At 49.0% G+C, this 24742-nt stretch overlaps 1 protein-coding gene across 5 annotated transcripts in view; it reads right to left on the bottom strand.

The window, feature by feature from the left end:
* Positions 1-18277: 18277 nt before the first annotated feature.
* HS1BP3 (HCLS1 binding protein 3) overlaps positions 18278-24742 on the bottom strand; it is a 36969-nt gene continuing 30504 nt past the window's right edge. For 2 of the 5 annotated variants that reach the window (XM_060168667.1, XM_060168670.1), the window contains one exon: positions 18278-19970. In XM_060168667.1, the coding sequence (XP_060024650.1) occupies positions 19631-19970 (340 nt within the window). In that variant the 3' untranslated portion in view covers positions 18278-19630. Of the gene's footprint in view, positions 19971-20522; positions 21801-24742 lie in introns of those variants that run through there. The other 3 variants (XR_009544014.1, XR_009544013.1, XM_060168668.1) reach the window with 3 other exon arrangements.

Genomic DNA, 24742 nt, shown 5'->3' with positions numbered 1-24742 from the left:
TGAGATATCACTTCATATTCATGAGGATGGCTATAGTCAAAAAGACAGATATTAACAAGTTTTGGGGAGGCTGTGGAGAAAGCAGAACCTTCATACACGGCTGGCAAGATTGTGAAATGGTGTATCTACTTTGGAAAACAGACTGGCAGTTTCTCAAGAAGTTAAACATAGAATTACTATATGATCCAGCAATTCTACTCCTAGGTATACACCCAAGAAAAATAAAAGCATGTCTGTACAAAAACTTGTACATGAATCTTCATAGAAACGTTATTCAGAATAGCCAAAAGGTAGAAACAACCAAAAGTCCATTAGCTGATGAAGAGATGAACTGTGATATAACCATACAATGGAATATTATTTGGCCATTAAAAGGAATGAAGTAGCGTGATACATGCTACAACACAGATGAGTTCTGAAAACATTATGCTAGTGGGAAGAAGCAAGCAATAAAAAGCCATATATTTGTATTCCACTGATATTAAATGCCCAGAGTGGGCAAATATAGACAGAAAATAGCTTAATGATTGCTTAGGGCTGGAGGGGCTGTGGGGATTGGACTGTGATAGCTAAGGGCTATGGGGTTTCTTAGGTACTGAAAATGTTATGAAATAGATTGTGGAGGTGGTTGAGCCACTCTGTGAATGTAATGAAAACCACTCAACTGTACACTTTAAATGGGTGAATTAGGCAGCGTGTGAATTATTTCTCAATAAAGCTGTTTAAAAAAAACTGTGGAGTCGCCGTGCTTGGTCCACTCAGTAGACTGAGTTAGTTAGTTAACGGGAACCCAGGTCTACGTGGCAGCACAGAGATGGGTTCAAACTCCAGCTCAGCCACTTCCCAGCCATGCAACCTCCTCAGACAAATAGCCTCGTCTCCCTAAAATGGAGACAGTGGCATGTGATGCACGGTGGGCTTGTGCTGGGCGGAAGGGTGCTGGCAACTCAGTAGTAACTGAATATATTCCTCCCCAGAGGGCCCTCCAAGGCCCCCGGCCTCAGAAGGTGCTAAACTTCCTAAATGAGTGGGACTTGCAGTCTCTTCATGACAATTGACTGCCACTGGCTTTGCTGATGTTTAAATAATTCACCAGACTTTACAGGTCCGAGAAACTCAGGGAGCATGTTGGAGGGCAGGAGTGTAGCTGGGGCTGGCCCAGAGTGGGACTGGGTCTTGTTGCCTCGGGGATGGCCTGAGAGGAGCTGTCACTGGTACCCCCAGTGGTCATGTAACGGCTTGACTCTCAGCTGAGGAATCAATAGCTTTTCAGTCTATACCCTGCACCCCGCTTCTCTCAGCTTGTGTACAAGCCACGCTACTTTTAAACAATCCCCAGAGACAGCCCTGGATCTGCAGTTCTTAGTCATAAAATCACAGAAAGTCAGTTCCAGGCCCCCTCACGTTCAAGACACGGAGACTGAGGCACAGAGACATGCAGGCCGGGCTGGAGGGCCTCTTCATCTCAATTCTCTGGAGGATTCAGAAGCATTTATTGAGCCCCTCCAGTGTGCTACACTCTGCGCCACGGTTCACGTGCATCCCCTCACTTAATCCCAGCAACACACTTATGAGGTAGATATCATTTCTCCCTTTTACAGATGAGAACACAGGGAGTAAGGTCAAGGTCACGCAGAGAGTGAGCAAACTGGATTCAAACCCAGTTTGTCTGATGCCAAAGCCCATGCTCGCTCTCCTGGAACGAGTCCCCCAATTTCTCCACTTCAGAAGCAGAGCAGGTCACAGAGAACAGGGGTCTCCTCCACCCCTGTCCCCTAAGAGGGACTCTGCTCCCAGACTCCGGACTGTCAGGACATTCTCGGGCGCCGCCTGGTCGTGCTGCCTGCTCTCCTGCCCGCCTCACTTTTGCTCATTTCCCTCTCCAAATGCTGGATTCTCTGCAGCTCAGCCGCCTCCGGTTTGACCCTCTCTAAACACGAGCTTGGGAGCTTCTACTTAAACTCCTGTGGGAGAAGAGGAGAAAGAATTAGGGATGCTCCCAGTCGTAAGCCTTGAGTCTATCTCTCAGGATGCATTTTGTTGCCAAAGAAAATGAAACAGATGTCTTGGCAATAGTTTCAAATGTTTCCTGCCAAACCAGGGGAGAGCTTGTCTTCAGTTTAGATGCAGCCATGAAAGAGAAGTCGCAGCCCTTATCATTCCCAGGAAACATGCAAACACACACGGGCTTCTTCAACCTGGGAGGCCTGCACTCCCAGCAGCCTCTCTCAACCCGAATCAGCATCAGCTGTGCAAGCATGCTGCCTTCCATCCTCCACTGCCCCCCAGGTTTCACATCACCCCCTGTTCCCCATCATCTGGTGACTCCTGGGCCTCTTGGCCTGGCAGGGCAAGGCCACCTTCCTTGCTGGGCTTGTTCCCCATCATGTCCTAGATACACTTGTGCGTGCGTGCGTGTGTGTGTGTGTGTGTGTGTTGTAAAATACACACGATGTAAAATTTACCATTTTAAAGTGTACAATTCTGTGGCATTTCATACATTCACAATGTTGTGTAATCATTACCAGCATCTACTTTCAGAAGGTTTCATCACCCTGAAAGGAAAGCCCATACTGATTAAGTAGTGATTCTCTATTCCCCCTGTCCCCAGCCCCTGGTAGCCTCAAATCTGCTTTCTGTCGCTTTGAATTTTCCTGTTCTGGGTATAGAACATAAATGGTACCATATAACATGTGGTCTTTTGTGTCTAGTTTCTTCTGCTCAGCTTAATGTTTTCAAGGGTCTTCCATCCTGGAGCATGTATCAGTATTTCATGTGCTGAGACTTTATGGCTGAATAATATTCCATTGTGTGGATATACACACAGTGTATATTTTGGTTTTCATTCAACAGCTGATGGACACTTGGGTTGTTTTCTATCTTTTAGCTATTGTGAGTGGTGCCACTCTGAACATGCTTGTACAAGGTTTGTTTGAAAATCTGTTTTCAATATGGGGGGCGTATACCTAGGAGTAGAATTGCTGGATCTTAGGCTAATTCTGCGTTTTAACTTCTTAGAACAACCAAACTTTTTTTTGACAGCAGGGCACCATTTTACATTCCCACCCACAGTTTATGATGGTTCAAATTTCTCCATATCTTCATCAACACTTGTTATATTCCAATTTTTAAAAAAGTATAGCCATACTAGTGAGTATGAAATGGTACGTCATTGTGGTTCTGCTTTGCATTTTCCGGCTGGCTAATGACGTGGAACATATTTTCATGCACTTGACCATTGGTGCATCTTTTTTGGAGAAATGCTTATTGAAGTCCTTTGTGAGTTTTAAAATTGAGTTATTTTATTTTTGAGTTGTAAAAGTTCTATATATAACCTGGATACTAGACCATTATCAGATAGTTGGCAAATACTTTCTACCATTCTCTGAGTTGACTTTTTACTCTCTCTTTTTTTTTTTGCGGTACGCGGGCCTCTCACTGTTGTGGCCTCTCCTGTTGGGGACGTGCAGGCTCAGCGGCCATGGCTCACGGGCCCAGCTGCTCCACAGCATGTGGGATCTTCCCGGACCGGGACACGAACCCGTGTCCCTTGCATTGGCAGGCGGACTCTCAACCACCGCGCCACCAGGGAAGCCTGACTTTTTACTCTCTTGATGGTATCCTTTGAAGCACAAATGTTTTAAATTTTGATGAAGTTCAATTTATTTTTTCTTTTGCTGCTTGTGCTTTTGGTGACATATCTAAGAATCCATGACCAAATCCAAGGTCATGAAGATCAATCCCTACATTTTTTTCCAAGAGTTTTACAGATTTAGCTCTTATATTTAGGATTTTGATCCATTTTGAGTTAATTTTTGTACATGGTGTGAGGTAGGGTCCAACATCATGCATTTGCATGTGGATAGCCTCTCTGGCACCATTTGTTGAAAGGACTGTTCTTTCTAAATTGAATGGTCTTGGCACCCTTATCAAAAACCAAATGACCATAGATATATGGGTTTATTTCTTGTCTCTCAGTCCATTCCATTGATCTATATGTCTATTTTTGTCCCAGTACCATACTATTTTGATTATTGTAGCTTTGCAGTAAGTTTTGAAATCAGGGAGTGTGAGTCCTCCAACGTTGTTCTTATTTTTCAAAATTGCATTAGCTATTCAGGGTCCCTTGGAATTCCATATGAATTTTAGGGTTAGTGTTTCCATTTTTATAAAAACAATCATTGAATCTGTAAATATATAATATATATATATATAGAATATATATATTCAATCTGAATATATATATATTCAATATATATATATTGAATCTGTAAATATATATAAAAAACAATCATTGAATCTGTAAATACTTGGTGAGTATTACCATCTTAACAATATTGTCTTCTAATCCATGGACATGGGATGTTTTTCCATTTATTATTTCCATCTTCTTTTATTTTTTTCAGCAATGTCTTATAGTTTTTGTGTACAAGTCTTGCACTTCCTTGGTTAAATTTATTTCTCAGTATTTTATTGTTTTCAATGTTATCATCTACGGAATTATTTTCTTAATTTCCTTTTCAGATTGTATATAGAAATACAACTGATTTTTGTATGTTAATCTTTTATCTTTCAACTTTGCTGAATTCATTTTTTAGCTATGATAGTTTTTTTGGTGGATTCTTTAGGCTATTTTATATGTAAGATCATGTCATCTGCAAATATAGTTTTACTGCTTCTTTTCCAATTTGGATTTGCTTTATTTCTTTTTCTTGCCTAATTGTTCTGACTAGAACTTCCAGGACAAGGCTGAAAAGAAGTAGTGCAAGTGAGCATCCTGTCTTGTTCCTGACTTAGCGGGAAGCTTTCAGTCTTTCACCAAGTGCTCTCTTGACTCTCATTGGCTCATCTGCCCACTCTGTTCAGGGTGTCTGACTCCTTGCCCTCACCCACTCTGCTGCCCCAAGGGAAACCACTCTTCAGCCTTTGTCACATCCTCCAGTTCCCACCTCTGCCCTCTGCAATACAGTGAATTTCCCCATCCTTCAAATCAAGAGTTTTTTGAGGAGTTCTCTGAATCTCACCCATGTGGCCCCAAATAGTCAATGTCTCTCCTCCTTGGCCTTCTCCCTCAGTCCTGACCACAAAGGAGACAGGAATAAACCTCATAAGTGCTGGGGTCTTGAAAAGCACCTGTTTTCCAAGAGCCTGAGAGGTTGGGCTTGCTGAAAAGAGCTATGTCTGGGCCTGCCTTGCCACAGGAAAAACAGATCACCAATTCCTGCTGGTCCAATTGGCAGGAGCCCAGAGAGAACCGATTGCCATCCAAGAGGCACAGGTGTTCCAGGGCACCTGTTCCATAGCAGGTAGAGCCTGCCAACTTGGCATGGAAACCCTTGTTTGTGGGTTGGACCCTTTGCTCTCTTAGCTGAAGGGGAAACCTGTCAGTGCCCACCCTGATGCCCATGTCCATGAGGCCAAGCACCTCTGTAAAGACAATAGCTTGAGCCACAGAAAAGCATGCTTGGAACATAAATCCAGAGACAGAAGCCAGGCAAGCCCAGGATCATGAGCTCCTTTGGCTAAGGTGAGGTCATATCCTCATGGGAGCTCTCAGCCTCTCTGAGACCAGGCTAGAGGCGGCTGGGGACCCTCAACCACAACTGACATTAAACAATTCCCAGAACTGCACAAAACCATCGTGACAGTGGGAGTTTTACAATCCCCCCTCAGGGTCAAGTGCATCCAGAGTAAATAGGGATACAGAATTCTGAAAAACATAATTAATACTTTCAAAATTTTATATATATATATGTATATATATATATACATATATATATGTTCCACAAATAGAATAAATATTTTAAAATATCTGTTGAACATTTAAAATTTGGTTATATACTAGATGCCAAGGAAGATTTTTAAATTACAGAAATAGCAGTCATTTAGATTCCCATTCTCAGATCATAATGTGATAAGACTAGAAATGAATTACAAAGAGATTGGAAACTTGGAAACAAGTTTCTAAAACTTCGAAATGAAAGCACAAACATACCAACACTACTAGTATGTAAAATAGTTTTTCAGTTTTAAACAGGAACTAAAACTACAAATTTAACTTCTTGAAAATTAACTAAAATGAGAACATTATGTGATAAAATCTGTGGGAGGGGGCCAAAACTCTTCTAGAGGAAATTCTGTAGCTTAAGTGTTTTTAAAATTAACAACTAAAAGGAAAATAAATTAAAAATGTGATTTAAAAAAACTGAAAGGAGAAATGGATAAAGTTAAAATAGAAATGAATGAATTAGATGGAAAAAATAGTAAAACAGATCTTTAAAACCCAAAACTGGTTCTTTGAAAAGATGAAGAGGATAAATTTCTGATGAATATAACCAATTAAAAAAAGAGAGAGAAAAACCCTAGAAATGAAAATTAGACTATAACCACAAACATGTTGATAACTTTTAAAGTTATAAGAGAGTATGTTATGTATTTGAAATCTGGATGGAGTAGACAATTTTCTAGAAAAATATAAAGGATCAAAACTAATTTGAGGGGGCAGAGTCAAGATGGCAGTGTGGGAAGACATGGAGTTAGCGTCTCCCCACAAGTAGGGCACCTGCTGGACACTGATGGGGAACCCTAACGCCCAAGTAGACGGGAAGAACCCCCAAGCAAACTGGTAAGACGTCGGGGGACTGAGTGGGGAGGAGAAGTGGAAGCTGGACAAGACCAGCGCCCTTGAGGGGTGGCTGAGAGGGGGAGGGGTTCCCACACCTGGAGGGACCCTCGTGGTCTTGGATCAGGGGTGAGCTTGCCCAGCGATTCCCCTGCCCATTCAGCCAAGGAAGTCTGCCCTGCTCTCCAGCCTAGGCCCTCAGAGGTCCCCTCTGGGCTGGGTTGGTCCTGGGGGCATAGGAGGGAGGCCAGGAGAGGCAGGTGGGAGGGGTCCTCCAGGATGGGAGGAGCAGGAGAGGAGTGGAGGGGGGTTGCCACATCCACTAAGGCCTAGGGAGCCTGCTGGGCACCCAGGTGGGGTCCCCCACCCTCTGAGACCAGAGGCTGGAGGAACGCCTGGGCCCCTGCTGTTCTGTTGAGCCTAAGCCCCACCCTGCAACACCCCCCTCCCAGGGCCTTTTCCAGCCCTGTGGGTTCTAAGTACAGGCCCCCACTCAGCTCACCACCCAAACCTCGCCCCTGCTTAGGCCCCGCCCTCCACAGCCAAGGCCTTTTCCACTTTTTTTTTCCTCCTCTTTTTTACTATTGTGGTTCTGTTTCACCTTCTGGTTGTTATTTCATCAATATTTTTATTTTTATATATATTTTAACATATCTGTTAGTTTCCTAGTCTAATTTTATTTTTTTACTTTGTTATTTTTCTCCTTTTTTTTTTTATTGGCCAACGTGGCTTGTGGGATCTTGGTTCATGAGCCGGTGGTGGGGCCAAAGCTCCTGCGGTGGGAGCTCCAAGTCGGAACCAGTGGACTAACAGATCCTCAGACCCCAGGGAATATTCATCAGAGTGAGGTCTCCTGGAGGTCTTCATCTCAGCACCAACCAAAAGATACAGACTGGCTGAATGGATACAAAAACAAGACCCATATATATGCTATCTACAAGAGACCCACTTAAGACCTAGGGACACATACAGACTGAAAGTGAAGGGATGGAAAAAGATATTCCATGGAAATGGAAATCAGAAGAAAGCTGGAGCAATACTCATATCAGATAAAATAGACTTTAAAATAAATACTGCTACAAGAGATAAGGAAGGGCACTACATAATGATCAAGGGATCAATCCAAGAAGATGTAACAATTATAAATGTTTATACACCCAACATAGGAGCACCTCAATACATAAAATCATAAAGATCAGAGCAGAAATAAATGAAATAGAAACAAAGAAAACAATAGCAAATACCAATAAAGCTAAAAGCTGGTTCTTTGAGAAGATAAACAAAATTGATAAACCCTTAGCCAGACTCATCAAGAAAAAAAGGGAGAGGACGCAAATCAATAAAATTAGAAATGAAAAAAGAGAAATCACAACTGACGCAGCACAAATACAAAGGATCATCAGAGACTACTACAAACAACTATATGCCGATAAAATGGACAACCACAAAGAAATGGACAAATTCTTGGAAAGGTACAATTTTCCAAGACTGAACCAGGAAGAATTAGAAAATATAAACAGACCTATCACAAGTAATGAAATTGAAACTGTAATTAAAAATTTACCAATAAACAAAAGTCCAGGACCAGATGGCGAATTCTATGAAACATTTAGAGAAGAGCTAATGCCCATCCTTCGCAAACTCTTCCAAAAAATTGCAGAGGGAGGAACACTTCCAATTTCATTCTACAAAGCCACTATCACCCTGATACCAAAGCCAGAAAAAGATATCACAAAAAAAGAAAATTATAGACCAGTATCACTGATAAACATAGATGCAAAAATCCTGAACAAAATACTAGCAAACAGAATTCAACAACATATTAAAAGGATTATACACCATGATTAAGTGGGATTTACCCCAGGGATGCTAGGATTCTTGAATGCACAAATCAATCAATGTGATACACCATATTAACAAATTAATGAATAAAAACCATATGATCATCTCAATAGATGCTGAAAAAGCTTTTGACAAAATTCAACACCCATTTATAATAAAAACTCTCCAAAAAATGGGCATAGAGGGAACCTATTTCAACATAATAAAAGTCTTATGTGACAAACCCACAGCAAACATCATACTCAATCGTGCAAAACTGAAAGCATTTCCACTAAGATCAGGAATATGACAAGGATGTCCACTCTTGCCACTCTTATTGAACATAGTTTTGGAAGTCCACAGCAATCAGAGAAGAAAAAGAAATAAAAGGAATTCAAATTGGAAAAGAAGAAGTGAAACTGTCACTGTTTGCAGATGACATGATACTATACATAGAAAATCCTAAGGAAGCCACCAGAAAACTACTAGAACTAATCAGTGAATTTGGTAAGGTTGCAGGATACAAAATTAATGCACAGAGATCTTTGGTATTCCTATACACTAGCAACGAAAAATCAGAAAGAGAAATTAGGGAAACAATCCCATTTACCATCGCAACATAAAGAATAAAATACCTAGGAATAAACCTACCTAAGGAGGCAAAAGACTTGTACTCAGAAAACTATAAAACACTGATGAAAGAAATCAAAGATGACATAAACAGATGGAGAAATATACCATGTTCTTGGAGTGGAAGAATCAATATTGTGAAAATGAATATACTACCCAAAGCAATCTACAGATTCACTGCAATCCCTATCAAACTACCAGTGACATTCTTCACAGAATTAGAACAAAAAATTTTGCAATTCATATGGAAACACAAAAGACCCTGAATAGCCAAAGTAATCTTGAGAAAGAAAAATGGAGCTGGAGCAATCAGGCTCCCTGACTTCAAATTATACTACAAAGCTACAGCAATCAAGACAGTATGGTACTGGCACAAAAACAGAAATATAGATCAATGGTACAGGATAGAAAGCCCAGAGATAATCCACGCACATATGATCACCTAATTTACAACAAAGGAGGCAAGAACATACAGTGGAGAAAAGACAGCCTCTTCAGTAAGTGGTGCTGGGAAAACTGGACACCTACATGTAAAAGAATGAAGTTAGAACAATCCCTAACACCATACACAAAAATAAAGTCAAAATGGATTAGAGACCTAAATGTAAGACTAGACACTATAAAACTCTTAGAGGAAAACATAGGAAAAACACTCTTTGACATAAACCACAGCAAGATCTTTTTTGCCCCACCTCCTAGAGTAATGGAAATAAAAACAAAAATAAACAAATGGGACTTAATGAAACTTCGAAGTTTTTGCACAGCAAAGGAAACCATAAACAAGACGAAAAGACAACCCTCAGAATGGGTGAAAATATTTGCAAATGAAACAATGGACTAAGGATTAATCTCCAAAATATATAGACAGCTCATGGAGCTCAATATCAAAAAGACAAACAATCCAATTAAAAAATGGGCAGAAGACCTAAATAGACAATTCACCAGAGAAGACATATGGATGGCCAAGAGGCACAGGAAAAGATGCTCAACATCACTAATTATTAGAGAAATGCAAATCAAAATTACAATGAGGCCTTTCTTACCTCACACTGGTCAGAATGGCCATTATCAAAAAAATCTAGAAACATTAAATGCTGGAAAGGGTGTGGTGAAAAGGGAATCCTCCTGCACTGTTGGTGGGAATGTGAATTGGTACAGCCACTATGGAGAACAGTATGGAGGTTCCTTAAAAAACTAAAAATAGAACTACCATATGACCCAGCAATCCCACTACTGGGCATATACCCTGAGAAAATCATAATTCAAGAACAGTCATGTACCACAATGTTCTTTGCAGCACTATTTACAATAGCCAGGACATGGAAGCAACCTAAGCGTCCATTGACAGATGTATGGATAAAGAAGATGTGGCACGTATACACAATGGAATATTACTCAGCCATAAAAAGAAAGGAAGTTGAGTTATTTGTAGTGAGGTGGATAGACCTAGAGTCTGTCATACAGAGTGAAGTAAGTCAGAAAGAGAAAAACAAATACCATATGCTAACACCTATATATGGAATCTAAAAACAAAAAAAAGGTACTGATGAACCTAGTGGCAGGGCAGGAATAAAGACGCAGACATAGAGAATGGACTTGAGGACACGGGGAGGGGGAAGGGTAAGCTGGGACGAAGTGAGAGAGTGGCATGGACATATATACACTACCAACCGATAGCTGCACAGGGAGATCAGCTCGGGGCTTTGCGATGACATAGAGGGGTGGGATAGGGAGGGTGGGAGGGAGGCTCAAGAGGGAGGGGATATGGGGATATATGTATGCCTATGGCTGATTCACTTTGTTCTACAACAGAAACTAACACAGTATTGTGAAGCAATTATACTCCAATAAAGATCTATTAAAACATAATTAACTTTAAAAAATTACAAAAACCTGTGCAGATGAATATTCATAGAAGAAACAGAAATAATTATCAATGAGCTAAGTCCCTCCAAAGACCAGGCCCAGGAAGGATTACCTTTGAGTGGCAGGTGAAGATGAAGCCCCCGAGGGGGAGGAGGGGGAGGGGCAGGCTGGGGGAGCTGGCTGGAGAGCTTGTCTCCCAGCTCTGTCTTTATTATGGTTGGTCTGCTATCCTGTTCTCCACATGAGCCTGGAGCCCCAGTTCTTGGATTCAGGCTCTGGGATCCCTCCTCTTCCCTCCCTAAACTTGGAACCCTTGAACCTCAGGTTGAAGGGGGTCCTCCTCAAGCCCAGCCCAAAGGCACCAATGTCAAGAAAAAAGTTACTTCAAGAATAGGGAGGTGAATCAGCAGGACTGCTTCTCATTTATTAGCACTAATAACACTTTAGGCTTAGATTAAGAAGAAATGAGGTGCCGAGTGTAAAGCTCCTTGCAGGTAACCATGCAGGGTGTCTATTCTCATGTCACCATGGGACAACACAGAACAACTCCCCCATCTCTGATCAAAGCCTGCAGCCGGATGAGCCCCTGCCCCACACCAGGATCCCGATCTGCTGCTCTAACAGGGCTGCGTGAGCAGTCTTCCGCTCTCTAGCCCCTGAGAACCCTGCAACAGCACTTCCTTATTCCCAGTAAGCAAGGATCTGTGCACTTTCTAATCCAAAGGGAGAGCTGATGGACAGCTTTGGCAGCACTGAGACTTCAAAGCTGCTCCAGGGGTCCAGGTGGACCATTGGGTCTCCTCCCAGGAAGGCTCGTTCTCTTCAGAGCCCTTGTATCCCAAGCCCCTGGAGCTTGATGAGGCCTTTGGGAGCAACCTGGGTGTGTTTTCCTGATCCTGAGGCCCTCAGCCTTGTTCCACGAGGGAAGGGAAGAGGGAATCCATGGATCTGTGGAGGCCATCTCACCTACCCCCAAAAGGTACCACCTTGCAATAAGTCCTCTGCATCTGCCTGCCCAGGACAGCACAGGGCAACTACAGGAAAGAAAAAGGAAAGTTGGAAATCATGCAGTGGAGGTGAGAGAAGTTTTCAATGAACCAAGGCCAGTCAATGCCTGGGGTTTCCAGGACTTGAGGATTTGGACCTTTCATTTCCCCAGAGGACTCGGGGGGCAGGTCCTCCGTTTCATCAGGTGCCCCCTGCTCCTTCCCTCCGTTTTGCCCATCTGCTGGACCAGAAACTCCTTCCACCACCAAATGTTTGCTGAGCCCCAGCTGGAGCCCAGGGCACCTGAAGGCTATGCAGGGAGCTCACTGAAAATAGGGCATGGTCTGGTGAAGCAGGGCTGGCCTCCTGGTGTGCTGAGTATCTTCTGGGCTAAGGAACTTCCTCACTGTGGCTCCTTTTTAAAAAATAGATTTTATGTTTATATGTTATAAAAGCAGCGAAGAGTAAAATTGAACAGAAAATGCAGAGTCCCATGTACCTGCTGTCCGCGAACACTCCCAGCTTCCCCCACGATCAACATCCTCCACCAGAAAGCGCATTTGTTAAAACGGATGAACCTACACTGATACATCATTGTTATCCAAAGTCCATAGTTTACATCAGGGTTCACTCTTGGTGTTGCACATTCCATGGGTTTGGACAAATGTATGATGACGTGTATCCACATTATAGAATCATACACAGTATTTTTACTTCCCTAAAAATCTTCTCTGCTCCACTTACTCATCCCCTACCTCCCAGCCCCTGGCAACCAGTGATCCTTTTACTGTCTCTGTAGTTTTACCTTTTCCAGAATTTCATAAAGTTAGTATCATTGAGTAAGCCATCTTTTCAGGCTGGCTTCCTTTACTTAGCAATATGCATTTAAGGGCATGTTATGTTTTTTTTTCGTGGCTTGATAGCTCATATATTTTTAGTGCTGAATAATATTCCATTGTCTGGATGTACCATTGTTTATTCATCCATTCATATACTGAGGGACATCTTGGTTGCTTCCCAGTTTTGCAAACTATGAATAAAGCTGCTATAAACACCTCTGTGCAGGTTTTTGTGTGGATGTAAGTTTTCAACTTATTTTGGTAAATATTAAGGAGCATCATTGCTGAATTGAATGGTAGAAGTATATTTACTTTTGTATTGTGGTTCCTTTTTCAACAGCTTTATTTAGGTAGAATTTACAATAAAAATCTCCCCATTTTAAGGGTACAGTTCAATGAGTTTTTTTTTTATAGTCATACTCAAATTTTAGACTATTTCTGTCACCTCAGAAAGTCTCCTCATGTCTCCTTGGCGTCATTCTTCCCTCTCCCCTACCCAGCCCCAGCCCCTGGCAACCGTTGATCTGCTGTAGTTTTGCCTTTGCTAGAATTTCATATGAATGGACTCATACAGTATGTAGTAACCATGTTTTGAGATCCGTCTGTGTCATTATATCTACTCGTAGTCTCCTCCCCATTTGCTGAGCACTGTTGCACCGTATGGATGTAACTGCTGGTCTATCCATTGCCTAGTTGATGGATATTTGGGTTGTTTCCTTTGGCTGGGGGTGAGGGCTGTTTTGAATAACGCTGCTATGAACATTTGTGTGTAAGCCTTTGTGGGCGTGGCTTCTTTTCAAAGCGGGTGCTGGACACCCTCTGCCCCACTGCGGCCCGGAGTGAACAGGGGATGATGAGAAGTTGGAGTAGGCCCAAGGCGAAAAGAGGAAGGGGCACGAGTGCTGAGACACCTCAGTCAGTCCAGTCAGGCCACAAGGCTGCCAGAAAACTCTCCTTGACCTTCCCTTCCCAGCTCCGCCCCGCCAGTTGCTCTGAACAAAAGGTCAGGGGCCGGGAGAGGGAAGTCAGTGGTGTTTATTTCCTTGTCTCCATGGTGCTGGGAGAGCTGCACCAGGTCTGGAGTGTGGGGGGCTGCTGGGATGAGCTCCCTGGGGCCATGGCCCCACTGGTGTTATAAGGAATATTCATCAGAATGACATCTTTTTCAGCAGCTCGTTTCCGGCCATTTCCATCTTCCTTAACCTTCCATGGCCCATCCAGATCTAGGACCCTGGTCACCTCCCTGGGGCCCCAGACACCAGGCCCCTCAGCGCCAGGGCCCTTTAGTGGGTCTCCGATGGTTTTGCATGTGTCATCTCTCGTGATCCCCACCCCGTGAGGCAGCAGGAGCAGGCTGTGTTCGCTCTCTCTGCACACCTCCGCTCAGAGAGGCCGAGAGGTTGACATAGAATGACCCACCCTCACACATGAGCCCCCCGGCGGCTTCCCTTTCTACCCAAAGGTCTGGTTCTCAGTCTTAGATCAAGAGAGGAATCCTAGAATTCCTTACAGCACAATAAACAACTAACAACTCAATGGAATTTTGATTATTCACGTATAATGTGTACCAGGTACTGATCAAAGAACTTTACAAATATTAATTTTCTCCCTATAACTACCCTAATGAAGCAGGTACAATTATTACCCTCATTTTATAGGTGAGGAAACTGAGGCACAGAGAGAGTAAGTAACTGGCCTGGAGCCACACAGCGAGGAGGCTGGAGAGCCAGGGGTTGGCCCACCCTTCCAGCCGCTGCCCTCTGCTGCCCAAGGATTTTTTATTTGTTTGTTTCATTTTCCAGTCATTAATTTTCTTAACAGTTTTACTGGGGTAGAGTTTAATGGTATAATTTAAAATTCACCCACGTAAAGTGTACAATTAAGTGATTTCAGTAAATTTACAGAATTGTGCAACTATTACAACAAACCAATTTTAGAACAGTTCCCCATCCCCTCCCCAGCCCAAAAAAAGATCCTTTGTGTCCATTGGCCACTGTTTCAACCTCCAACCGAAGGCAACTGCTAATCTACTTTCTGTCTCTGTAGATTTGTCTTCTGGAAATTTCATATGAATAGAATTATGCAATATGTGGTCTTCTGAGTCTGGCTTCTTTCACTCAGTGTAATGTTTTTGAGGTTGACCCATGTTGTAGCATGTGTCAGCACGTCGTCCCTTTTCGTTGCTGTATAATATTCCATTGTGTGCCTATTCCGCATTTTATTTATCCAGTCACTAGCTGATGGACTTTGTGGGTGTTTCCACTTTTTGGCCATGGCGAATAAAGCTGCTGTATTTGTGTACACGTTTTTGTGTGGACATGTTTCCCTTTCTCTTTGGGTACATTCCTAGGGGGGGAGATGCTGGGTTGTATTGTAAATCTATGTTCAGCTTTTTTAAAAACTGCCAAACCTTTTACGCAAGGTGCTGCAGCGTTTTCCATTCCCATGCCTGTGGCTTATATCATACAGAGAGTGAGGCCAGGGTTCCAATCCTAGGGCCACCCATACAACCAGACCGAGCCTAACTACAGCCCTCAACTGTCTGGTCAGTAGAAGGAAGCCCTCAGACCAGCACTGGGTTGAGCTGAGCCTCTGCTGCTCGGGATGGTCCGAGAGACAGGTAGACAAGAAGTTAGCTGTTCTGCTTTCTACTCTAAAAATTGCCCTCTGGGACCGAGGGCGCTTCTTAGCGGGAAATGAGCCGGTGGCTATTAAACCAAAAGAAAAAACAGAAACACACGAACGGAGAAGCCAAGAGCAATCTTGCCAAGGGAAGAAAACCAACTTGAGAAGGCCGAGGCCTTGGGACACCCCCTCGGGCGCCTGGGAGTTGGCCCGCAGGTCTCACTCTCTGGAAGCCTTTTCCATCTTCCTCAGGGGCCCAGAGAGAGGATGGTGGGTGTCGGGGGGAGGGCAGACACCTGGGAAAGCCATCAGGCCACTCCTGAGCCAGGGCTCCGAGCAGGAGGCAATGTGGGTCCCCAGAAAGACCTCTAGAGCCCTGCAACCCTCCAGGGAGGGAGTCACAGCCCCCTGTCAGTCAGGACGGCTCTGAGCCCTGCTCAATCTCCATCTTGTGCTACATGTTGCTCTAAAGAGTCATTCTTACTAAGATTTGAAGTGAAGCGGTTTGGGCATTTCTGGGGGCAGCTGCAAATGAGAGGAATCTAACCCTGGCACCGGGTAAGTGTCCAACAAAGGTACCTCCCTCCCAGCTCCCTCCCCGACCTGTCCCCTCCTCAGACAGGGTGTGGGGATGACAGGGTATTGCTGAAATACAAGCCCAAGGGGACACCACAGAGGCCATGGCGTGGACAGGACAGAATGGGACGCTGCCTGCCTCAGCTTACTCGTGAATCGCATCCACTCAGAACACGGGTAATCAGACCTATTTGGAGCCTACCATTGCCCTGGGGAAGGGTGTATAATGGCCCAGAGGTGTCAGGCCCTGGGGCTCCACCAGTCACATACTCAGTGTGTCCTGCTCCCGCCACTGGACACAAGCAATGTACAAAGTCCCGGGACTGTTGTTAGCGGTGGGGTGATTTTCCCCAATTTTGTATGATAACAAGGCCCCAAGACCACATGGTACCACATGGCACCCAAAAAGCCCGGAAGCTGATACAGGAGATATGAAGTCATCACTTCTGCACTCAAGTAGCTCAGCCTCAGACTCTGAGGCACTGAACTGGGTGGAACAGTGTCCCCCAAAATTCTTGTCCACATGGAACCTGTGAATGGGACCTTATTTGGAAATAGGGTCTTTGCAGATGTAATTAAGGGAAAATGAGGTAATACTGGATTCGGGTGGTCCTAATCTAATGACTGGTTTACTTCCAAGAACAGGGAAATTTGGACACAGGCACAGAAAAGACACAGAGGAGATGACTGTGTGAAGACAGAGGCAGAGGCTGCAGTGAAGCAGCTACAAGCCAAGGAACTCTCAGGATTGCCAGCAAGCACCAGAAGCTGGAAGAAGCAAGTGAGGATTCTCCCCAGAGCCTTCAGAGCGAACGCGGCCCCGCCAACATCTTGATTTTAGACTTTTGGCCTCCGGAAATGGGAATAAATTCCTGCTGTTCAAAGCCACCCAGTTTGTGGTACTTGCTACAGCTGCCTTAGGAAATTAACACAGTGACTAAGAGCTGGGGTCACATTGCATGTAACACTGTATTGCTGGGGGGGGGGGCAGAGGGGGAGGGGCAGAGAGGGCTGCGTGGGAGGAGGTGCTTTTCCTAGTTGTGTCTGCTGCTTGGGCAGGAGGCCCAAAGAACAGAACAGAACCTACAGTTCAGCGTGGCTCACGGTAGACTTTGATGTCTCACGGCTTTGATGACTCACGTGTTATCATCTTTGTGTCCTCCATCGTGCCTAGAACAGGTACTGCACCCAGAGGTGCTCAGGAAACATTCATCGGCCAGGCTGGCCTGGTCTCTCTTGCTCTGTGTCTCTTGAGCACCAGAGCTGTGCCGCCTACACAGTCCTTGCCACCCGCTGCTCTGCCCTGTATTGTTCATGCACTTTTCTTGTTCCTTGTATGCACTTATTCATCAAACTGATTGATGCCCAAGCACGATGGGGAGCTTCTAGACCAGAAGGGCTGACCTGCATCTTTCACTACGCCTCACCCACCTGACTCCCCGTGTTCCACATGTCACGGCGCCTGCACACGGTAGGTGCCATTAAATGCTTAGTGTTTGCGGATGCGTTCGGCATGTGAGGAAACAGACGGGATTGGCTGCCTGGGCTGGAGAAAGCTACCCCAGCTTAACTCAAAAAGGAACTTAGAGGCTGCCGCTATTTGCCAAATTAGCAGAGAAGCATCGGCACCTCTGGAAGTTGTCAACAGGGATTCCTGCTTACTGAGGCCATGCGCCGAGCCCATGATCCCCGTTCCAGGAGTGCGGCTTCATCCTGAGTGTGACCTGAGAAATGAAATCCCTCAGCTCTCACCGGCGGCCAGCGCCGTGTTAAACCAGAACCAGAGGTTCAGCCACGAGAGGGATGCGCATCTGTGCTCCAGGCTGTACACACCATGCTGCACACCTGGGTCCCCTTCACCATGTCGTACGTAGCACAACACCTGGAAGTCAATGTCAGTGCCCGGGGCTGTGGGCGAGGCTGGGCGGAAGCCGGCAGTGCCTTCCGACCAGCCATCCTCAGCCTGCCCCATCTCACTATTGTGCAGCTTGTCCTGGGCGGGGGTCCCTCTGGGATGAACTGTAGTGACCAGCCCAAGGAAAGTCCTTCAGGCACGAACAGGACGTTACAGCCTACCTGGCCCTTCACATGAACCCAGGGAAGTCTCTTCACTCGGCACTGCAGGGTGAGGGGACGTCGGATAGCCCAGCTGTACCGGAACCTAGATCCCTCCAGGCCCACGGAGCCTGGTCCTTTGGTCGGCTACCCCCACCCGTGAGGCCTCAGGGAACTGTTTAAGTGATGAGGGTTTGCACTGAATGGTACCATCCACAACTTGACACTGAAAGGTCATCCACTCAAAGGGGCTCTGGGTGGCCTTCAACCCAAAGGCCCGGCAGCACTGGGGGGTACCTGCTGCCCAGCCAGGGCCACCATCCAAGCGCCGTGTTGGTAGCTCTCCTCCCTTCTCCCGTCCGCAGGCTATGCTCACCTGGGCGGCTGGTGAGCTGGAGAGCCGAACGTGACCTTCCACGCCGGGTCTCCCCAGAGACAAAGGAAAGCCTACCACCACACGGACTGTACCGACGACACCAAGCTGGCAGCTGGGCATGAGGCCCACAGGGCCCCCCAGTCACCTGGACCTCTGCTGCCTCATCTGCGTCTGCTGTGAGGGCTTGAGCCTCGGGGCAGCCCCAGAGCACACAGAGGCAGGCTGGGTTCCGGACTTGTGGCACTGATACGGTCACGGGACACCAGAGTGTGGAAGGGTGGGTTCCCCCCGCGGAGCTCGCCTCCCGGCCCGGCCGGGACAGACACTAGGATGGGGACTTTCCAGGAGAAGTGGCTGGAGTTCCCGGCTTCCTGAGAGGAAAAATGAGGGATGGGAGCGGGGCCCCCAGAGCAGCCAGCACATCCTGTCCACGGGGCTCACATAGCTGCAAAACAAACAAACGCTGCCCTCGGTGAATCTCACTTTCCTTCCACGGTGAACTCTCCGCTGCAGGCTTGTGGGCTGCGTGGTCCTTCTCAGAACGACCCAACTGCTTGTCCTTGGGAGCCAAGACCCCCATCTGAGCTTAGCTGCGAGCTCCAAAGCCGAGTGGTGAGGGAGGCCGGCGTGGGCTCGCAGACTGCCCTGCATGGGGCTCCCGGGGACCCATTTCTAGTGCTCTGGGGGACGTCGGCTTGCAGAGCCGTCTGCTAAGAACCTCTGGGTCCCGGGCAGGAAGCAGCATCTCAGAATCTGACGCTGGCAGGAGAGTGGAGGCTAGGACAGGTTTGGAAGCGGATGGACAGGTTTATTCGGCGGGGCTGTCTTGTGTCAAAGCTGAAAGGACCTCGAGGCCAGTTCAAGCCTAGACCAGTCCCTACCCTGAGGAGACAGAGGTGAGGTCTGGAGAAGGAAAAAGTCCTCTTTCCAAACAGGTCCTGGCTGAGCAGTTACTGACGGATGACCCCACCAGGCCGGGGCCTCTGGCCCCTCTGCCTCAGTTCACACAGTGGAATCCTCCCTCTGCCCTCGCCCTGCCCCATCCAGAAGCAGCCTGGGAGGCCTGGCATACCCCAGGTCCTTCGAGGGAAGCGCCCCTTGTTGAGCCCCATCAGCCCGGGGCTGTAAAGACAGTGCCCCACACTGTCCCCCATCAGCCCGGGGTCAGAAAAGGTCGCCACTAACAAATGTGGGAATGAGCCACCGACACGGACTTTATTGGACGACTGGAGGTCACAGATCGGCTGGTGGGTCACAGACCTGCGGCGCGCGGAGCATCAGTATCTCTGCTGAGGTGTCCGAGTGCCAGGCCGCCAGGGAGGAGGCCAGGCTAGCAGTGGGCGAAGCCACACCGGAGTGGCAGCTTCCGCCTGTGGCCCCCCGCGGGCACCTGCCAGCTGCACCCTCCCCCCTATGTCGCATGCTGGGGGCGGAAGGGAGAGGCCCAGGGGAGAGAACAGGGAGGAGAGAGAGGCCACGGCAGCCCATCGCCTCACCACCTGCTCCTTCCTTCGGAGGCCTTCCTGCAGTCGGCAAGAGCGCGGACCCCAGCGTGGCGTGCGGGTGTGAAGGCCTGGCGGCGAAAGAGAAGAGGGGCGGCTTGTGCTGGGGGCTGAGGCTGTCCGGGAGCCAGCTCCGGGCCGCAGGGAGGCTGCCCTCGCGGCCCAGATAAGGCAGAGGGGGGGAGGAACTAGGCTCTCAGTCCCCGGAGCCGCCTATTTCCTCTACGCTGGCACCAGTGGAGGGGAAGGGGGACGTGAGACGCGGGACAAACCGGACTGAGCGCTCCCACCCGCCCTGCAGGTCCTGGCACTGGGCAGCGGGTGCTAGAGACTCTGAGGGCAGCAAACACCGGCCTGGCTCCGGCAGAATCCCTGAGGGATCAGGGTTGGCTCCTGGCCCCGATGGGGAACGGCCTGGGGTCCTCATCCCAAATCCTCCTTCCAATCCTCTCTGTCGAGCAGCACAACCCAAGGGACAACAGCGGCTGCCTTTTCTTAAAAACCTGTGTTTCCTTAAAAACTAATTCTGAACATGAAGACTGTATCAAAAACAACAACAACAAAAGAGGCATTCTTTGCTGCATTAAACATGCACCATGCTCAGACCCGTATGCCGGGGCAAGGGGGTCGGGGAGAAGTCTAAGGCACTGGCCCTGCCCGGCACAGGGCTCCTTCTCCCGGGAAGGAGGCTCCCACTGGGGGAAGGCCAGTGAGCAAATCCAGACCCTGAGGACAGGGAAGGCCTGGCAGTACCCACCGCTGGACAGACGGGGCCCTTCAAGTAGCGGCCGAAGAGCATCCAGCCCAGGCCGTGAGAAGGAGGGGCACCTCAGCCACAGCGTCCCTGAAGGAAAAGCTGTAACGGTGGACATCGGCCCTATGGCCAGAGGCCCAAGGAGGCCGTGGTCTGGCCAGGCCTTCCCTAGGAAAGGAAGAGGGAGGAAGACATGGGGATTGTCAGGCCATCTACACACCAGAGGCAGGGCTGGGCCTGACGTCTCCCTTGAGCTCCGACACTTGGGAAGGCACCGTGCTTAGCACCTGGTAACCGGAGGTGGCTGGGCCACCCCACCTAGCCAGGCTCTCCTGGGCACCCACTCAGCATCCCTCTACTGGGGACCCTGCCAGGGCCTGCAAGCCTCCAGGAGTCATGGTGACTAGAGATTCCCACCCAAACCCCAGGTTGGCCAAGCCCTCCCTCCCGTGCTGGGGCTGGCAGAGCCGGTGGGCACGTGCTGGGGCTGGCAGAGACGGTGGGCACAAGTGGGCACAAAGTTTCCCGCCCCGAGTGGAGCCTCCCTGGCCCCCCGTGCTCCCAGTCTCATGACATCCTGGGGACTGGGCTCCTGGTTAGCAAGGCATCCCCACAGGCTCTCCCCTCCACATCCACATGACTGAGACAACTTAGGCTCCACTTCCTATAGTGACCTTGCTCTCTGCATCTTGCAGGATTCCATGAACCCACAGGCCTGAGGAAAAGGAAAAAGGCAGTACAGGGGTCCTATGACCCGGCTTCCACCCTCCCTCCCTTGGGAATAGAGGTTCTGGCCCTACAGGTCCAAGTCTGCACCTCACTACGTGCCCCTCCACAGGAGAGAGTCTGCTGGCTCAGGAAGAGCACAGGGCTTGGGGGCCGTCAGAAGAGGCTGGGGGCAGCCTGGCCAGGCGCGTCGTGGTCCCGGATGTACTGTAAGATGTCCGTCTCGTCCATGGCTTGGATCTGCTGCTGCTGCTTCTGCTGCCTGGCCACAGCCTCAGATGAACCCACCCTGGGGGGAACAGCTGGCTTTCTGAGTAGCGCTGGCTTAGCTGCCACTGGAGGCTTGGGCTGGGGCTGGGGCTGAAGCTGGGGTTTGGACTCAGCCCCCAGGTTCAGAATCTGGTCCAAGTCCTCTTCGACTCTAGAGAACCAGAGGGAGAAACCCTGAGCACAATCTCCTGCAAAAGGGACAAGGTGCCCCCTGCCAAGGCAGGCACCCCTGCAGGGCACTGGGCTCGGTCCCCCCGCCTCCCAGCCTCGCCCTTCCACCCATCCGCCCCCGGGGAGGAACTGAGGGGCAGGGCTCTCCTTCCCTGCAACCCCGCAGCCCAGCGCAAGCAGAGCCGGCCCCTTGGCAGCCTCTGCAGGACTGCTTTTCGGGTGACCCCACTCCAGACAAGCTGGCTCCTTTAGGCGACTTCTCCCTCAACCCTTCAAGAAAGAACAGTAGCAGCTGCCGCATACGGAGCTCGTGCTCTGGGCCACGCACTTTAGACCCATGATCTTTTGCTATCCTCAACAACCCTTGGGGAGGTACAGCACAATCTTCACCCTGCAGATGCGGACGCTCAAGTCCTAGGAGGCCGAGCCACCTGCCTGAGGTGAAAGCATGTGGCCGGCCTGAGTTGGAACCAGTAAGTCTGACTTGAGATGCTGGGCTCTCATCCAGGCCAAGTTCAGCCAGAGAAAGAATGAATGAGGGGCTCTAAGCCATCGTGGGGTGGGGTCTGCCGGCCCACAGTGTCCCCTGGTGGGCCACCCGGGCATTCGTTAGACATGGCCCACCGAGGGCTGAAGCCGGCCTCGGCCATCACCCACCAAGACTCTGCCACGCCCCGGACCTGACAGCCTGTTGGTGGAACTGAAGGCCGAAGCAGTGTGATGGTCACTCAGGACCAGCCCAAGTCCTGGACAGCAGGAAAGAAAGGCAGCCCCGCTCTGCCCTCTGCCCGAGGGAGCTCCTGCTGCCAGCTCCTTTTGCAAGGACTCAACTCCCGCAGACCAGGTGCACAGCGAAAAGACCCATTCAACCCATCCCCCGACCCGCCCACCCAATCAACGTTGGGCTGGGTACCCACCACGGCCGGCCTTCTCCGCATCCGTTAATTCACTGAGTAATCACAAGACACTGTCTGGTAGCAGATGTTAGCTCCATTGTACAGATGTGAAAACTGGGGCACAGAGAGATGAAGGGCCTGGCCTGGGGCCCACAGCTAGCTGGGGACAGGGGAAGGAGGGCAGAGGCGCTGCAGGCAGAAGACCGGGGTGCCTCGCGCAGGCCACTTGGCCTCTCCAAGCTTTGGTTTCCCATCTGCCAAATGGCAACAGCAGCATCACCCCACAGGGTTACAACCCCGTGTACAGAGACACGCAGTGCGGCAGGCAGAGTGCGGTTCCCTCCCTCATCCTGCTACTCCTTCAGTGGCCTCAGCCCACCCCACCTGCCTGGTCCTCCGTCTCCCTAACTGTGAACGGGCTCCAGCTCAGACAGCAGCACGGCTGAGTAAAGGCAGGAGCAGAGGGGAGGCACCTCTGGCCAGAACAACTCCCGGCACCACGGGGCCTGGCAGAGGTCTACATGAGGGTGGAGGTGCCCTTCCCGGGAAGGGCTGCCTGCCAGGTAGCAGCTACTGAAGGGGCAGTGGGTCACCCTGCCTGCTTCGTGGGTCAGCCTCCTGTGATGCGGCATAGGCCCCAAGGGGAGAATTCAGAGCCTCCCACGGATGGCAGAGAAGTGAGCAAAAGGTGTCCCTCCAGACCCAGAGGGACTGGCCCAAGCCAGGCCTTGAAAGAGTGAGTTCCAGGCAATCCCAGGAGGCATCACCCCGGGACAGGCTCCTCCTGGCAAGTTCAGCTCAGCTGTGTCCCCGCTCCCTCCAAGCGCTGCCCTTCCTTGAGCCCGCCTGGGGCAGGTGCTGGCTTGTCCTGCATCCTCCACTGGAGGCTGGGTACCCAGGAAAAGCTCTGGGGGACTGAATTATCCTCCAACAGGGGCCCTTAGGGAAATAAAGCAGCAGCTAAAAGCTTGTGTCGGAGTTCAGGATTTATACTGCTTGGCAAAGCAATGACTCTTTGGAGCGAATCAGGAGCTGGATTTGCTCTGAGGCAGAAGGTGGGGCAGTCACACCCGGGATACAGGTGGCCACACAGCATCTCTTGCCAAGCACCCTATTTCCAACTGGGCTCCCTGAGTCACGGGTAAAAACAGGTCGCACTGACACAAGGTCCAGCTCCCCTCCCTTCCAGGCCCTGCAGGTGTGAGGTCAACCACCGAGGCCACTCCTCTTCCCCAGGTCTCTGCAGAACTTGACTAAAAACCAAAACTGGGGCCCCAGAGCAAGAGGGAACGGGGGTTTCTCAGCCTCCAAACCCGGCTCAAGCGCCCCTCCGTGCTGCCTCAGGATGGGATGGCAGATGCCAGTGGTGGAATGAAGGGGTGATGAAAGCACTGATGGATGGATGAATATTAGAAAGTTTATCATAAGGAAGCCTGGTTACCACCTGCATAGTCCCAGGACACACACAAAGAAAAAAAATATGGTTCCTGCTCTCAAGAGGGTAATTCCTTCTTTACCAGATGTCTGGCAGAGCAAAGGCAGGGTCACAGGACTCACATTCTCTAAGGCAGTGACTGCCAGAGAGCCCTGTGGGATGTAGGAGGCCTTACAAAGGAAAGGGTCCCAGGGACCAACCAGAACGTGAAATGCTGCATTGGCATCGCCCTTGAGCCACGCGTGCCCACACACTAAAGGCTTGGAAAGTCCTGCTTAACCCGGCCATCAGACTGCTTAACAACGCCACAGAAAGCGTTTGAAGGTAACACCTTTCAGACCCCCGAAACCGGCGCTCCGCAGAACACGGGCTGGAAAGTGCCAGTGTAATGGATTTAGTATAAACGATGCCTAAAGGTCCCACTGGGTCTGCCCCGCTAGGACATGCTGAGTCCTGGCAACGGCAGAGGCTCCCCGGGGCTGACCTGCTTCCCTGGGCCTCAGCGTCACCCCGAAGCACATAACAACAGCCCCAGCTTCTCCCAGGGAGTACTGCTGCCTGGGTGTCAGCGGTGAGCACGCAGGATGAGCG

Source organism: Lagenorhynchus albirostris, chromosome 13, assembly GCF_949774975.1.
Source record: "Lagenorhynchus albirostris chromosome 13, mLagAlb1.1, whole genome shotgun sequence".
NCBI lineage: Eukaryota > Metazoa > Chordata > Mammalia > Artiodactyla > Delphinidae > Lagenorhynchus > Lagenorhynchus albirostris.
Note: the sequence above shows the minus strand (reverse complement) of the source record. Positions and strands in the feature narration are given on the sequence as shown.